The sequence below is a fragment of the Alexandromys fortis genome, unplaced genomic scaffold (genome assembly GCF_014885135.2).
Source record: "Alexandromys fortis isolate MF-2015 unplaced genomic scaffold, M_Fortis_MF-2015_v1.1 scaffold_128, whole genome shotgun sequence".
NCBI lineage: Eukaryota > Metazoa > Chordata > Mammalia > Rodentia > Cricetidae > Alexandromys > Alexandromys fortis.
Window position 1 is genome coordinate 4,447,783 of NW_026068012.1, and position 15,526 is coordinate 4,463,308.

General features: G+C 49.3%; 1 protein-coding gene across 6 annotated transcripts in view; it reads right to left on the minus strand.

The window, feature by feature from the left end:
* The window catches only part of Prdm15 (PR/SET domain 15), a 72,546-nt gene extending 58,786 nt beyond the window's left edge, over window positions 1-13,760 (minus strand). For 2 of the 6 annotated variants that reach the window (XM_050162082.1, XM_050162079.1), the window contains exons 1-3: window positions 12,796-13,758; window positions 1,390-1,435; window positions 718-811 (exon numbers count right to left, since the gene is read on the minus strand). In XM_050162082.1, the coding sequence (XP_050018039.1) occupies window positions 718-811; window positions 1,390-1,435; window positions 12,796-12,897 (242 nt within the window). In that variant the 5' untranslated portion in view covers window positions 12,898-13,758. Of the gene's footprint in view, window positions 1-717; window positions 812-1,389; window positions 1,436-12,795 lie in introns of all 6 variants that reach the window. The other 4 variants (XM_050162075.1, XM_050162078.1, XM_050162081.1 and 1 more) reach the window with 4 other exon arrangements.
* Between the last annotated feature and the right edge of the window lie 1,766 nt (window positions 13,761-15,526).

Consider the following 15,526-nt stretch of genomic DNA (forward strand, 5'->3'; position numbering starts at 1 on the left):
CTCAAGCTACTGGTAGCTTATGGACCCTTACCCTAGGTCTCTGAAGGCACAGACCTCACAGGAATACATGGGCCTGCAGAGCAATGCCTGGCTACTAAGCTGTCTTGGTACATCTGCAAGCTTTGTTTTTCCTGGTAGCTACAGCAGCTTGACCTGTTTCCTGGATTACCTACCCAGAACCCTTACCTGACTGAGCTTATTCTGTCCAAGTGCATACCTGTCGAACACAGACGAAACCCAACAGGCAATAATTTGTCCATTCCCCGCCTGAGACAGGGTTTCTCTGTGTAGCCCTGGCTGTCGTGGAACTCACTCTGTAGGCCAGGCTGGCCTCAAACTCACAGAGATCACCCTGCCTGTACTTCCTGAGTGCTGAGATCAGAAATATGCACCACCACTGCCTGGTGAGTGTAGCCACTTTTGCTCAAGGCATAAACTGATGAAGTCCAGGCTGATGCAGCCCAGATGCCAAGGTTCCTGACTATACCAAGGAAACACATCCTCATGCTTTGAAACTCTTAGGACTCATCCCAGCAAGAAGTGTCCAGCCTCTTGGGGGATGGACCCCCCTCCCCAACACACACAATCTTTCACTTTGACTCTCAAGCCTCCTTCTATCTGTAGATACTTGGGGCCTCTGCACTGTGGCCACAGCAGACACGTAAAGAGCCCTTCTTCATAGACAGAACTGCTGTGGAAGCTTAGGCACTCACTCACCTTGCCCTGCTCAGTACAAAGGAGTCCTTGACCATGACCACAGGACCCAGTTCAGGACACTCTGAGTCATGGTACTGGCTACAGTCTTCACACCCTGTAAAACAGACACTGAACGTCAGGGAGAGAGAAACCCAAAGATCACAAACCTGGGAAAGGGGGCTCTAATGCAATGCAGTTCCTGAGACATGTGCTAATACAAGACAAGCAAGGGTACAGCAGATACAGGAGGCCTGCTCACAGAAGTCAGCTCTTAGTGCTCCTGATAGCACAGAATGCCAAGCAGGAGCCCCTTCTCAAGAGCACCAGTCTATGGCACTTTCAAACCCCACACATCAATCGTCTGCATGGTTAGGAAAATCAGGATCTAGGATAGTACTAACCCATTACCCTAAATCTCATACTCTTCACTCTTTCTAAACCTTGGGTGACTTTCTGAGTTAAACGTCAGCCAGTCATGTGCCCCTAACGGAGTACTGAAGAGAAGTGATCTGAGGCCACAGCACTGTAGCAGACAGGTAATAGCCAGGTTCTCAAACAATTGAACAAATTATAGAAGTGCATGTCTGTGCTATGCGAACAAAATGTGGATGTAGCTTTCCCTAGACAGGAAGTCAATCCCATCTGCATTCTATGACATCATACTAGCCACAGAGAGGTCTATGGGTCACTTACAGATAAACATGAGCTCCTCACTGTCATCTTCAGCCATTGCTGACACCTGTCAAGATACATGAGAGATCCATTAACAGTGAGCTTTTACAACATAGTTTATGTGTGGGTTTCCCTATGTGTACAGGTGCACATACACCTCTGTGTGCAGGTGTGTGAAGGCCAAAGTCACTGTTAGATGTCAATCTTCTGGAGTCATCCACCTAGTTCTCCAAGATATGGACGTTCCCTGGGGCCTGGGGTTTGCCAGTGAGGCCAAGGATGGCCAAGGAGCAGCAGGGATTCTGTCGCTGCCTCCCCAGTGCAGGAATTACAAGGAAATGCCACAAGCCCAGCTTTTAAAATGTGGGTGCTGGGGATCGACCCCAGGTCCTCATGCTTGCCTGGAAAGCACTTAACTGAGTGAGCCATTTCTTCAGCTCACTAACAGTTTTTAGATAATGTCTTCTAAGACTCCTTGATCCTGTGCAGGGATATAACACTGGAATCCCTACTTCTAACTTTTCTCACCTACAGTAATACTGTTTCTTAGGAAGAGCAATAGATTTGAATGCCTTCAAGACAAGGGGGCCGTAATGAACTCAGTTCTCCATTGTTTTGCAGTAGCTGTCATTTATAAAATATACACTGTATTTTAGAACCCACTTTTCTTGCTGCCGCTGATTCTCTGCCCTGTCAAGGCTGTGAATTCTGCACAGAGTCATTTCTACTGCAATCTGTCCTCCAGTATCTAGCTTGTGCCAATGACATAGAGCTTTGTAAAGCTATTTCTATTTCCCATGCATCCTTTGAAGGTTGCCTCAAAAGCCATCTCTATAGTGGACAGTTAAGCACGGACAGATGTTTCAGACAGAGTGATGCAGGTGTTGTTCATTCTGGGATATCAGATGCCTAAGCTCTAAGATCGATATAAAAACATTAACTTCATGCAGTGTGGGGAGAAACACAGTGAGGGGTACTCAGCATGTCCCACCCAATAATCCTCCCCACTTCACATCCTTCTTGCTCTCTGATCACTCTGCCTCTCTGGTGCACACCGCTGATCATCATCTCAGGAAAGGATGCAAGCTGATATGCACTTCCTGAATGTTAGTCTCTCTTGCTCTCCAAAACCATCCCAACCCCAGCAACTTGAAGAATAGAACACCCCAGTGAAAAATCAGAGCAGCTGAGCAATCTATTACTGAGCAAAGAAGGGAAGGGTTAAGAACATCAGGATGAGAACTATACACAATCCAGGCAGATGAATTCCCAGTTTTCAAGGTTTCCACACTGCCTTAAAATGCTAAAAAACAACTAGGCACATTAATCCCCAAACTCAGTATAACACTTTCCTTTTCTTGAATCAGTATCTAAGCTGGCTCAAGGGCCTAGTAACTCTAACCCAGTTCCATGCCTCCATCTGGCCTCAAAACTCCTGGCAGGTGGGTACCATGTGGAGTGGGTACCAACCCAGAATAGGGATAGTGGCTGGTCACTGAGCAGAAGGCAAGGAGGGATCGGCTTAGTTCCAGGGAATCATTCTGTGGTTAGTGCTGCTGGCTGGAGGCCTATGGGAAACACAGCATCCCAGTGAGGCATGCAGGATGGGCAAAGCTACCCTCTTCATGGCAGCTGAGAAGCAAATGTCTCCAGGGAGGAGCATTTTCCTAATGACCTTTCTTCCACTAGGTTCCGCCTCCTAAAGGTTATGCCATCACCCACCAGTACCATCAGCTGGAGCCCAAACTTGTAAGCTACAAACTTCAGGTAGGTAGGTGGGTGGGTGGGTGGGTGGGTGGGTGTAAGAGTCACAACCGTAACAAGCAGCATCAGGGTCTGTGCACTACAGCAGAAACCAGCTCTATACACCAGTTACATGCAGATCAGAGGGCTCTGCAACCGGAACAGGTAACAGGAGGCTACCCCAAGCCATGGCTAGATCCCAGCAGGACACAGAACACAGCCCACAAAGCTAATCAGAGCAGAGCAGAGGAAAAAGAACCTAGTCTGTTCTGCTTGTTTTGGAACTAGAATCTGTACACAGAGGTGTGGTAGGGTGCTTCTCCCTAGGGTAGCAGCCTAGGCTCCAGTTCCACCCCTCCCAGCAGTACAAAGACAGGAACCCTGAGCCAGGAGGCTTTAGATGGTGTTGTAGAAAGTGAGAGCACAGGAAATGTTGTGAGGCTGGTCACTTTCATGGGGCTCAACATGGGAACCCTGGGCATTCTTTATTAGTAGTATCTGGTCCCCAAAGCACAGCTTCTAGACTCTTCTTCCAAGCAGGGGTCACGTGAAGTGATGACGTACGTTTTCAAAGTTTGCTTACATCCATTAATGTGCTTGGCTATAGAAGCCAAGTTCTGTCCTCAGATTCTATGACGCTCCCACATTAACAGAACAGTGTTGGTGTAGTTAACACACACCTCTGGCCATTCCCTGCCCCCTCCACACACACAAAGCAGGCTAAAGCAGAAAAACTGAGCTCAAGGCAAGTCTGGGATATACAGGGATAGCTTGTCTAAATACCAAAAGTGAGGAGGAAATCCCCAAAGAAGGAATTATAAAGTACTATCTAGTGCAAAAGAAGAAGGGGAAAGGTTGCCTCTCTCCAGGGTTTCAACGTATGTTCCATGGACCAGGAGGCAGCAGCAGTACTGAATGCTTACTGGATGCTTGAACACCTGCCCAGCAGTTGGCTAGGGCCCAGCAGGTTTTCTGTGCCCTTCAGCTGACTCAGCTGTAGCCCAAACCTGGCCCGTGCCTACAGCACACCAATTAAACATGGCTACAATGGCAAAGGGCCACTGTGGCATTATCAGGAAACCAAATGCATTTTCAGTGTCTAGGAGATTCTGTCAAGGACCTCTTGAATCTAACTGGTTGGTGATACAAGTGAGGGTGAACTCTGGGCATACGTTCCCTAGCAGATACAGCTTGCGCCAGGTGACAAGTGTAACGGTAATATTCACTCTCAAAGGGACAGGATCTACAATCATCGAGGGCACTGTGTAGATTAGGCTAACCTCTGGGCGAAGAATACCCACCTTAACTGTGGGCAGCACCATTCTGTGGGCTGGGGTCCTGGACTGAGTAAAAATGAGAAAGCAAGCTGAGCATCAGCGTTTTTCACTCTCTGCTTCAGGAATGAGGATACAATGTGTCCATCTCCCTATCTCCCTCGTGCTCCTGCTGCTACTGATGGACTGTATTATGTCAAAATAAGCTTTTTTCCTTTAAGTTACTTTTGTGTGGTATTTTATTGCACCAATAGGAAAAATTAAATAAGACAAGCATGTTAATGGGAGCTCTCAGTCTACCTACCCCAAACTTAACCATGAAGCTATGGTGATGGAGATCTGGGCAGAAAGGAGCTCAACAGACAGACACAGACCCACACACACCCTATCAAGTTTCCACAATGACAGAAGTGGTTAAGAGGAGGGAGCGCCTTCTTCCCTCGAATGGTGCTGGACATCCACGTGCAAAAAATTAACCCTGACCCCACGTCTTATTAAAAAAAAATAGCACAACTCTGGGTGTGGTGAGCAGATAATCCCAGGATAACAAGGCTGAGGCAGGAGAATCACAAGCTCCAGGTCAGATGTGGCTTTATAGAGGACCCTGTTTCAACATAAACCATTAAATCTGTTGACGTGTCCACGTGACTATCTCAGGATTCTTAAGGATTCTGTTCTGATGGCTGCTGACACCACACAAGAGAAGGGCAATCAACAGCCTGCCACTTCAGCCTTACTGTGAGGCTTCAAGACTTCCCGCCTTAGTCTTTCCAGTTCCTTTGCCTCTCCACAGAATTTCTTTTCTTCCTCTTCCTCCTCCTCTTTCTTTCTTTTTCTTTTTCTTTTTTTTTTTTTTTGCATTGTTTTGTTGAGACAGGGTCTGACTATATGTCCCTGAAACTTGCTGTGTAAATGAAGCTGGTCTTGAACTCAAGACATCTGCCTGAGTGTTGGATTGATTCAAGGCATGCATTCCCATGCTGGGCTTCTCCACAGAAACTTTAGGACAACCCTGTTCACACCTGTGAAAGTTCTTGGAAGATTCAAACACATAGACTTAGCTGCCCTTTGCTTACTCTCATACCCCAAGGATCCTCATGTATGCAATTCACATTTAAGGAACTTTCTCACATTAAATCTTGGAGATGTAGTTATGTTCTTCACTTACAATGGACCTTTACAGCTCACGATTTGAAAGTCATCTCTGGTTTAGAGGCCCTGGGGATTTCTGTTTAAACAAAAGGACCATCCTTCCCATTGGTACAAGCTTTCAGAGCTACATTAATAGCAATAGGGGAGAAATCTCAATAGGGAAAAAGCAAATGAACAGTTTCTCAAACTCTGCACTGTGATCTAGGTTTGATAGGTGATAAAGGAGCCCAGGAGTAGGCAGAGATAATCTTGAGCTAACACTCGTGAGCACTACATGCTCCACTCGAGATACACATCAGGCATCGGAGGTCTGGGGAATCTCTCAGAAAAGATGGGCTGGCCGGCAGCAGCTCATCAGCCTAGCTGGGTAGAGGGAACTTCCCTTTCTGATGGACAAGCTGAAGGGTCACAGGATTATACTCAACCTTGCACTAGTACAGGAGGGCTAGATGCCAGATTCCAGCGTACTTGCCACTGCTGACGCTGGAGGGTGATCTTCACCCTTTCCTGGACCTTGGTTTCCTCAATGGACTATACAGTCTGAGTTCCTTTCTGGTCTGCTCTAAACAACTGCAGGCGGGGTCTTCCAACCCTTAGTCCTACCACCTTGTCCTCCTATGCCTATTCCTGTGTGAAAACTGACACCTGAGGGCAGGTGTATACCTAGATGCAGATGCAGAATGGTTCCAGCATGCCATCCATACCAGAAGATCAGCACAACCACCAACCCAGAAGTGACCCCTTACTTAAACCTCTTGGTCACCTGAGCTCTGGCTCCCATATTTGGCTTTTTGGTCTGTGAGCTATTCCTAAGATTGTTTCCTATGGAGCGTGATGCTTTTTACCATTAAATGATTGTTCCTTTCTGAACTACCTGCTTATTTAGTGTCTTTCCCTGCTGCTGGGATAAAATACTCTGACAAAAGTAACTTAAGAAAGGGTTTATTTTGGCTCATAGTTCAGTCTTGGTAGTCTAGTCAAGGTAGCAGGAGCTTGAAGGGGCCAGCCAGGAAACAGATAGTGATAAATACTTCCCAATGTTCAGCTGACTTCCTCCATTTTACACAGTCAAGATAGGTCTGCCCACATCATAAGTACAATCAAGACAAGCCCCCCCCCCAGGCTTGCCCAGAGACCCCTCCCAGGTGTCTCTTCATTCCGTCAGGCTGACAGTTAATATTAACCACCACACTGCGCCTCAGCACAACTTTGCTCTCAGCCCGGGCTCACCACCCTGTTAATCCCACTCTTTCCACCCATCCTTAAAATTCAGACTGTTCTCCTGTACCACAGAGCAGTGGACAGCAGGACCCGCACAGAGTTGAAGACAGTGTCACCACCACGACCCTTTACAGGAGAAAATGGTCCATGCAAACAGAGGACCACAGTAGCCAAGCTATGGCTTTCTCCCTGCTGAACGACTGCTCTGCAGAAGGCCCTGCGCTTACCACCACAGACACCCAGGCCTGATTGCAAGGCACAGGGGTATCTTGCTTGGCCTCTCTCCTCTGAGCCTCATGGACCCCAGAGACCAGTGTCTTCATACAACACTTTCTGCTCACCAGCTCCACTCCCACATCAGCTCCTGCAGCCCTCACCTGGCTTAACTTCACAACCTGCAAGACAGGGCTTGTGACTGGATACTGCTCCTCCACCCGATTCTCTTGTTTTGAGCGTGTGTAGGGTTTGCTACCAGCATACCTATGTGGAGATCCTGCTGCTGGAGGAGGGGAGGCCACACACTCCCACGGTCTCTACAGCTTCAGCTAGCTGTTTAGAAAGGCAAATGAATGAGTTGGGCCCCACGTCCACCCATTTCACTGACTCCCCTCTCAGATGCCTGCATGTTCCAAATCTTCCCAGCACTGACATCTTGCTTTGCTCTTAAGTGCATTGTTTCCTGTGTTTCTACTCACTTCCTGTCCTGCCCCCCACCGCAGCTTCCCTGGAAAGCCTGGTTCTGGTTCTGGTCTGAGTGTGCCTACTGGAACCTTGAAGCACAGCAAGCTGCCAGGGCATGGCAATCTCACTCAGAATGTGAGATAGAACCCTTCTGACCTACAGCTTCCAGCACCACACCACGTCTGATTTCTTTCCAACTATCAATGTACCTGTACACAACTTCCATCTTCAGAACCCTCCAAGTCTGGTTTAGCCCCTGTATCTGAGTTCTTAGGGTTGGGCCTGCCACTCTGGCAGCTTGGAGTCCTTGGCTCTGAAGTTGCTTAGACTTTTTTCTTTCCTAACTTCTACACCCTTCCTGAACTTCCTAGCTCATTTACAGTTAGGTTTTATTTCCAATGTTCACTTCTGATTCTTGCAAAGGGGTTTCTGGGCAAAAGAGGTGTACAGCCTCATCCATAAAAATAGAAATCGAGGCAGTGAGTTTAACTTGAAGATCCTAGCTTAGCCAGTCATGACAGCAGAAATGTGGCAGCCTGTGAGGGAGGAGTTCTAGAAGTATCTTGCCTAACACTGCGCTAAACTAAGCAGCACTGTGAACCATCTCCGTAAAAGGCAAACTTGCCATAACTAACTAGTATGTGTTCATCAAACTTACAAAATGTCAAAGACCTGCAGAGAGAACTGGATACAGATATATGTTTCTCAAAGGTAGCCTCTCAACTGGATGTGGTGGCTCTGTACACATCTGTAGACCCAGCATTCATGTTTCAAACAACAGAACAATCAAAGGCAGTCTCTTGACACACAAAGTATGATCCCTTCTTGCCAGTCAGAAGGCCATGAAAGTCAACCCCTGCACACCCCTGGCACTGCCAAGGACACACTTGGCTTCAGTACTATCCCTCAGGCCATGCCATTCATTCAAGGGATCCTGTGATACTGACACTTCCTGCCAAACAGAGCCTGGACCAGGGGATATCTCAGCAGAGGGAAGCAGGGTCGCAGGGTCTTTAAAGCACTCTGGGTCTAATTTACACAATAAAGCTCATCAGATCCCATGAGCTCAGTGCCTGCCCCCACCCCATGTGACAGAGGTTGGAAGATGAGGGACTTCAGCAAGGCAGTCACCTGTACAGGTTTCCTAAAGATTTATCCAGGTCCCCTTCCCAGCCTCCATGTCACCAGTTGCTATGTGGTCTCAAAAGTCTGGCTGTGACATGGCTGTCTCTGTAACGTTATCAGGAAGTGAGCGGGTGGGTCACAAGATACTGCCCCTTCTCGTGGACCTATACATGGTCCTCCCCACTTCCTCATTAGTGATGCTCTCACACGTGATACTGAAAGATGGCCGAGACCTGAACGTAAGGCCCCATTGCCCAGCCTCAGGGACCCGGAAAGGTAACCTGAGGATACCCCCTCTATGGGGTTCCCGGTGCCCTCTAACCCAGCTGGGGACAGCCTCCATATGGTCTTGCTCTTTATAAATTACATCGTCTGGGGAATTCTGTCATCTTACCAGCAAACAGACTAAGTCAGAAACCCCCCCCCCCCCCCCCATGTCAAATTCCTACCTAACACGGCTCCTAGCAAGTTCACAACAGGAAGTACCACACACTGAAAGAATCCTCCCCACTTTCCCCCGGAAACTTTCCCTATTGCACCTCTTCTGGCAGCATCTATGTACCCAGAGCTCACACACTGAAACAAAAGGACTTTGCCTGGAGGTCACCCGTGTGACTTTCTCTTTCCTCCCACTGTGTAAGTCCTGGGAAAATTGCTGGCTTCCTCACCTCCTAGGGCAGTGGTTCTCAATCTTTCTAATGCTGCGAACTCTAATACAGTTGCTCGTGTTGTGGTGACCCCCAACCATAAAATTACTATGTTGCTACTTCACAACTGTAATTTTGCTACTGTTATGAATCATAATGTAAATATCTTATGCAGGATAAGAGGGTTGAAACCCACCGGTTGAGAGCTACTTCTATGGGCTCTGGAATGGGCGAACCAGCTGCACAGCACACAGCTCCACAGGTCTCTCTCTGTTGCCTACATCCCCCTCCATCAGTACCTCCGAGTCCCCCCTCCACCCCAGATCCTGCTTTGCTTCCTTCACTGTGACATCTGTATGTCTGTACCTCTGTCCGCATGCAGTGGCCCTGCAGTGTCTCCTTGGCCTTCCTCCCTCCCCCAGATTTGGCACAAAGTAGAAAGACACCTCTACGCCAGGATCCTGGTGCAGCTCTAGCTCTGGACCCACCTCTGAAGCTACCTAATGCCTGGTACCAGGCTCAGCACTCTCTCTGCTAACATCCCCACAAAAGTGCTTTTACCATTCTCCATTCCCCATACTTCAGTACCAGCTTACCTGACCAGGCCTGGTTTAAAGAACAGCAAGATATGAAAGTACCACTGACCTCTAAAACAGATCCTGATGTCACTCTTGTAAATACAGCTATTAAAATTTAAGTCCCATGATGGGAAGGCCTCAGTCACCTCCAACTCACAGGAATCAGCTTCTCTTTAAGCATCAGCAAGCTGACCCCGCCTCTTCTCTGTACCCTCCTGCCACCTTCCCTGGAGATCCTAAACCGTCCATTACACACTGCTGCCTGCAATTGCTCTCCTGACGCCCCTGTCGTAACTTCTCGCAACACAAGGATGTCTATCCATTGAATCAGACATGACTTCACAGGACCACAGGCTGCGTTCATTTCTTCTGAGTGAGCTGTGGCAGCCTTCACTGAACTGTCACTGAGCACCAAAAAAAAAGGTCTAGTTTTGAGATGCTGGTTCAGGGAAGTACACAGGGCATTTATCCTGCTGAGGATAAATGACCACTGTGGCTCTTCTCCTGGGCGACGAGAACAGAGTTACACGGGTGAGGAGATGGAGCAGGAGGCTGGAAACAGCAGGGCCCCATGCCTACCCTTCTGAGTTAAGAGGTGAAATTGCCAGTTAGGGAGGGCTTCAAGTTGTGGAGAGTGGCCACCCACAGTGACTTTGTACTAGTCAGCCAGGTCCCACCCATGCCCATGGCTTCTCTGAAGGGCAGCTGAGGATGTCTAGATGGTAGGCCAGCTGGTGCCTCCAGGACAGCAGCTATGTGCTTTTTAGTGACATCCTTCATGGCTGGATCACCTTCTCAGTGTTTCTGTCTATTTTGGGTGTAGTCTACTGGCCTGTACTCTCGTTATGCCCTGGCTCTCCAAGGCAGCAGCCACAGGTTCAGCTCTAAGGACAGGGACCTCGTGCCATCCCTGATCAAAGCTCTCTGTATCTTCCTGCTGCTTTTCCACCCTGATCCATTGGCCTTCCCCAGCTTGAGATCTCAACTATGTGCCCACCCCGGCCTCTGTACACTATCTGCATGTCTACCTGAGCCCACTCTGCTCTCCAGAGGCTAGACTGCCTCACAGCACTGGTCTCTCACCCAACCACCACTTCCTAGACAGATGGTTCTTGTCCCAGTTCTGAGTGTGTCAACCTCTGCACACCCAGCCGCCTTCCTCCTTCATGTCCTTACCACTCCTGACCAGTGTTACCTATGGTCTACACTGCCTCCCGCACCTCTTCCATTGCTCCCTGGGTGATGAAACATTTACCACAGAAATGGCCTGGTAAATGAACCTGGGTATGGTACCCTAAACAAGTATCAGCCTACAAATGATAAACTGAGGCTGGACAGCCTTTTAAGCCACAGCTGGTGACCAGTTTTAAGCTCCATCACACCTGCAAAATGCAGCAGTGTCTTCCCTGCCTTCTGAACAGATAACCATAGAGAGGGGGAAAAAAGACAGGAGGATATGGTAACAAAGGTAATTCTCGAAGGTAATCACACTAAGACAGCCATTGTTTTTAGACAGGGTCTCACTATGCGGCCCAGGCTTCCCTGCACCTCAAGATCCTCCTGTCTCAGCCTCCTGGGTGCTGGGATCCTAGCACTTGCCATCAGCCTAGCTGTGGTTATGTTTTAATTTACTCATTTGTCTCCTGGAGAAATAAACTACCCTGCCTGCTCCCCAAAGAGAACAATTAGTATATTCTTTGCTGACATTTGTGTAAAAACATGAATCACAGAAGTAAAAGAAAAAAAAGTAAGGAGAAAACTTAACATTTTTCCCTTGAATAATCTGATTTATAGGTTTTATTTCAGAGTAAGACAGTGATTTCAGGGGAAGTCTGAGAAAGAGGTTGCAGCAGGTAAGATGTGGAAAGTCTACAGGTTTGAAGCAAAATATGGTCAGGGTGTGTAGGGGATCATATCTCAGCAACTATATCATTGCTGTCTCCAGGGAGTACTGTCCCTGCCACCTCTGAGAGGTTCCCACAGAGTCAGAGACTTCTTCAGGTTTTACCCTTAAATCGCCTTCAGGCCAGCTGGGTTCTACACTAGCACCTCCATTTGAGGGTTCTGGCTGGCTCTAGCATGTTTGTGAAAGAAGCGTTGGCAGCTTTAAATTCAGGCACCGGGTCCACGTGTGTTCAGTTCACACACTTGCTTCAACCATTTTAATCCACCTCAGAGGAGGGGGACGCTTGTGAGCATGTGTGGAGAGGCTCTCCATCTACTGCAAGAAGGGCTCGGCTTGACAAGTGCGCACGAGCTACCCACCACGAGCTGGTGTTCCAACTCTGACCTCTCAAAAGTCACCTCTGGAGCACTCAGGCTCCACCTGTCCCTGGGCCCCTCCTGTCCACCCTCTTCCCAAATAGGAGGCGGGCACGTCTCCAGCCTTTCTTTCCACTGTGGTTCCTAGGCCACCAAAAGGTAGCGACAAGTAAAACGCCTGGGCCTCGGAGCCGTGGCGCAGCCTCGGACTTTCTTAAACGCCAAAGGGGCTGGAGACCAAGGCCCCTCCCTGGGCTGCGCCCGAAAACCGGGTAAGGCGGCCGGGTGGCTGGGAAGGGACTGTAGGGACCTGAGCCCGCAGCCACGCCGGGCCCGACTTTTGGCGCAACGGGGGCGCATCGCCCAAGCCTGGGCCGGGCGGGGGGCGCCGAGCCAGCGAGTGGGCGGCCGGGCGCGGGCTGGCGTGGGCCGGGCTCGTGGCGGGCAGTTGGCGCGGGCCGTGCGCGCGGGACCGAGGTCGGGCACCCAGGGCGGAGGCCAAGCCCGCGGCGGCGGAACCCGGCGGGCGCAGGGCGATCCCGGAGCGGCTCCGGAATCCAGCCGGGTTTTGACTCCGATCGCCCACGGCGCCCGCGACTGTAACAAAGAACAGGCGGCGCGGCGGCCGGACCGGGGCGGGCGCGGGGGGCGCGGGTGAAGGCCGAGCCGGGGCCGGGCGTGGGGCGCGGGGCGCGGCGGGAGGCACGCGGTGGGGCCGCGGCGGGCATGGGTCCGGGGCTTTACCTGCCTGTGGAATGTGCAGAGCGGGGTCGGATCCGGACTCCGGGTTGCGATCCGCTCCGGAAACTGCGCAGCACCGGAAGCCGGGGGGCGGTGGCGCGGCATCGTGGGAGTTGTAGTGCGCAGCGCGGGCAGACGGGGCGGGCCTAGGGCTCCGGCTGCAGGGACCCGGAGCTGGAGACTACCGGCTTCACGGACAGAGAATCAGGGATAATTGGCGGCTTAGTAGCGGAACCTGGGACGGACTGTGTCTCGGAGTGGTAGCTGGCAGGGGTTTTGTGGACAGTGAGACTAGGAAACGACTGCGCCCGGGGACAGAGATGCGTGGTTGCAGAGATGGAGGATGATTGCCCTTCCTGCTTGGGGAGCGGGTAACTAACTGGCTGTGTGGATGGGGAACAGGAGAGGCAATAAAGTATGGAGAGTTCGTGGAGCAGGCTGTGAGGATGCAGGGGAAGGGACTGAGTAGACGGGAAAGCTGGGGAGAGGGGTTTGTGTGATCTAAGAGTTGGCCAGACAGTGTTTGGACTGAGGAGCTAGGCAGACAGGCTGTGTGTGAATAAGGTGTGAGTGGGTAGACACAGAACATCTTTGACCTTCAAGACACCTTTAAAACAACCCCACCATCCCATACACCACTTTCACTGATTTTACTCATTCTAAAGTGCCCAGAGGGTCATGAACAGGACTAAATAAAACCAGACTGTTTACAGGAGGAAAAAGTGACCAGTCACCGCAAGAAAAGCCAGTGTAAATTTGGGGCTAAGGAAGACATGGAAGTGGAATGGATTATTGACTACTAAGCTATGAACTTTGCCTTGGAGCAAAGTTATGAAAGCAAAATTACTTGAAAGACTTTCCACTTTGAAGAAAGCTCTTACTCTAAGGGCCCCCTGCTCCTACCCTCCACCTTCACTTTCAGGAAGTTGTGACCTCATGATTGTTTTCATCATATTTAGCTGCCTAGGCACTCAGGTCACTGTCTGTGGTGACCCAAGAAGCCAGCTTTTTATTATTATTATTTATTTAATTTAGTTATTTATTTGAGCTGGCAAGAGTCCTTGGTGGTATCCACATGATACTGGTTTTGCACACATGCAAGATACAAAAGTTATGGGGTCACCCAGATTTTAGAGGAATATCTTGGAGACCAAATGATATGTCGTAGGATCAAAATAATTGTGGGAAGCCCCTCAGTGAATGATTAATATTTGAAGCCAGCAGAGTAAAAGCTGAAGGGGCTGGGAAGTTAGAGATGCCCAGAGTGTGGGAATACCTGCTAAAATAGCTACATTTAGCAAGTTAAGCCCAGAGAGCAACATGGCTGTGTAAGCACTTTGGGGCTCACGTAGCTCCACAATGGGATGTAGAAGCATGGATCTACAGAACTTCATGTCTGTTCTGCTGAGCTTTGGTCTTGGTTTGATCCCATCTTTGCTTTCTCTGCATCCATTCCTCTGGAATGGGATTACAGCTAAGACTTTGCATTTGAATCTTAGAAGAAACTTTAAACAAACTAAGATATCTGGAACTCCCGCCGGTCTACTGATGGAGGTGGGTCTTGTAATAATAAAGAAACTGCCTCGGCCCTCATTGGACAGAAAATTAGGTGGGTGGAGAAAACAGAAGAGAATTCTGGGAGAAAGAAGCTTAGTGAAGGGGTCGCCATGATTCTCCCGCTCCAGACAGACGCAGGTTAAGATCCTCCCTGGTAAGCCAGCTTGTGGGCTACACAGAATATTAGAAATGGGTTAGAACAATATGTAAGAGCTAGCCAATAAGAAACTGGAACTAGCCGGCCAGGCAGTGTTTAAAAAATACAGTTTCTGTGTAATTATTTCGGGCATAAGCTAGCCATGTGGGTGGCCAGGTGCCGGGGACGCAGCCCCGCCGCTCCTATCTCAACAGTCTACTAAATGTATTTTCCATTAATAAGATGCCCAATACCCTTTGGGGTTCAGAGATAGGACATTGAGGATTAAATACTGTATTAGTTACTTTTCTATTGTTTGATAAAACACCATGGCCAAAACCAACTTAGGGAGGAAAGGATATACTCCAGTTTATAACTCTCAGATCACACTGGATGACTGAGGGAGTCAGGGTTGGAACCTGGAGACAGGAACTAAAGCAGAAGCTATGGAGAAATGCTGCCTAGTGGCTTGCTCCTCATGGCTTATACCACTCAGGACTGTCTACCCAGGGATGGCCTGGCCCACAATAGCCTAAGGCAACAGTTCTCAACCTGTGGGTCACAAACCCTTTGGGGTCAAACAACCCTTTCACAGGGGTTGCCCAAAACTATCAAAAAACACAAATATTTACATTACAATTCATAATAGCAGCAACATTACAGTTAGGAAGTAGCAATGAAAATAATTTTATGTTGGGGGGGGTCACCACAGCATGAATTGTATTAAAGGGTCACAGCATTAGGAAGGTTGAGAACCACTGGGCCAAAGCCTTCCACATCAACCACTGATTAAGAAAACCTCCACAAGCTTATCTACAGGTGAATCTTATGAAGATTTTCTCAGTTGTGGTTTCCTCTTCTCAGATAACTCTCGCTTGTGTCAAGTGAACAAAAATACCAACCAAGACAAACATGAGTTGCCCTCCCAGGTTCCTGTGCCAAGTGCCTGGTGCCAAGTTGACGATGCCATTTTTAGGAGATAGTGGGCACTTTGGGATGTGGGGCCTAACTGGAGGTGTGCCTCTGAAGGTTATACCTGGT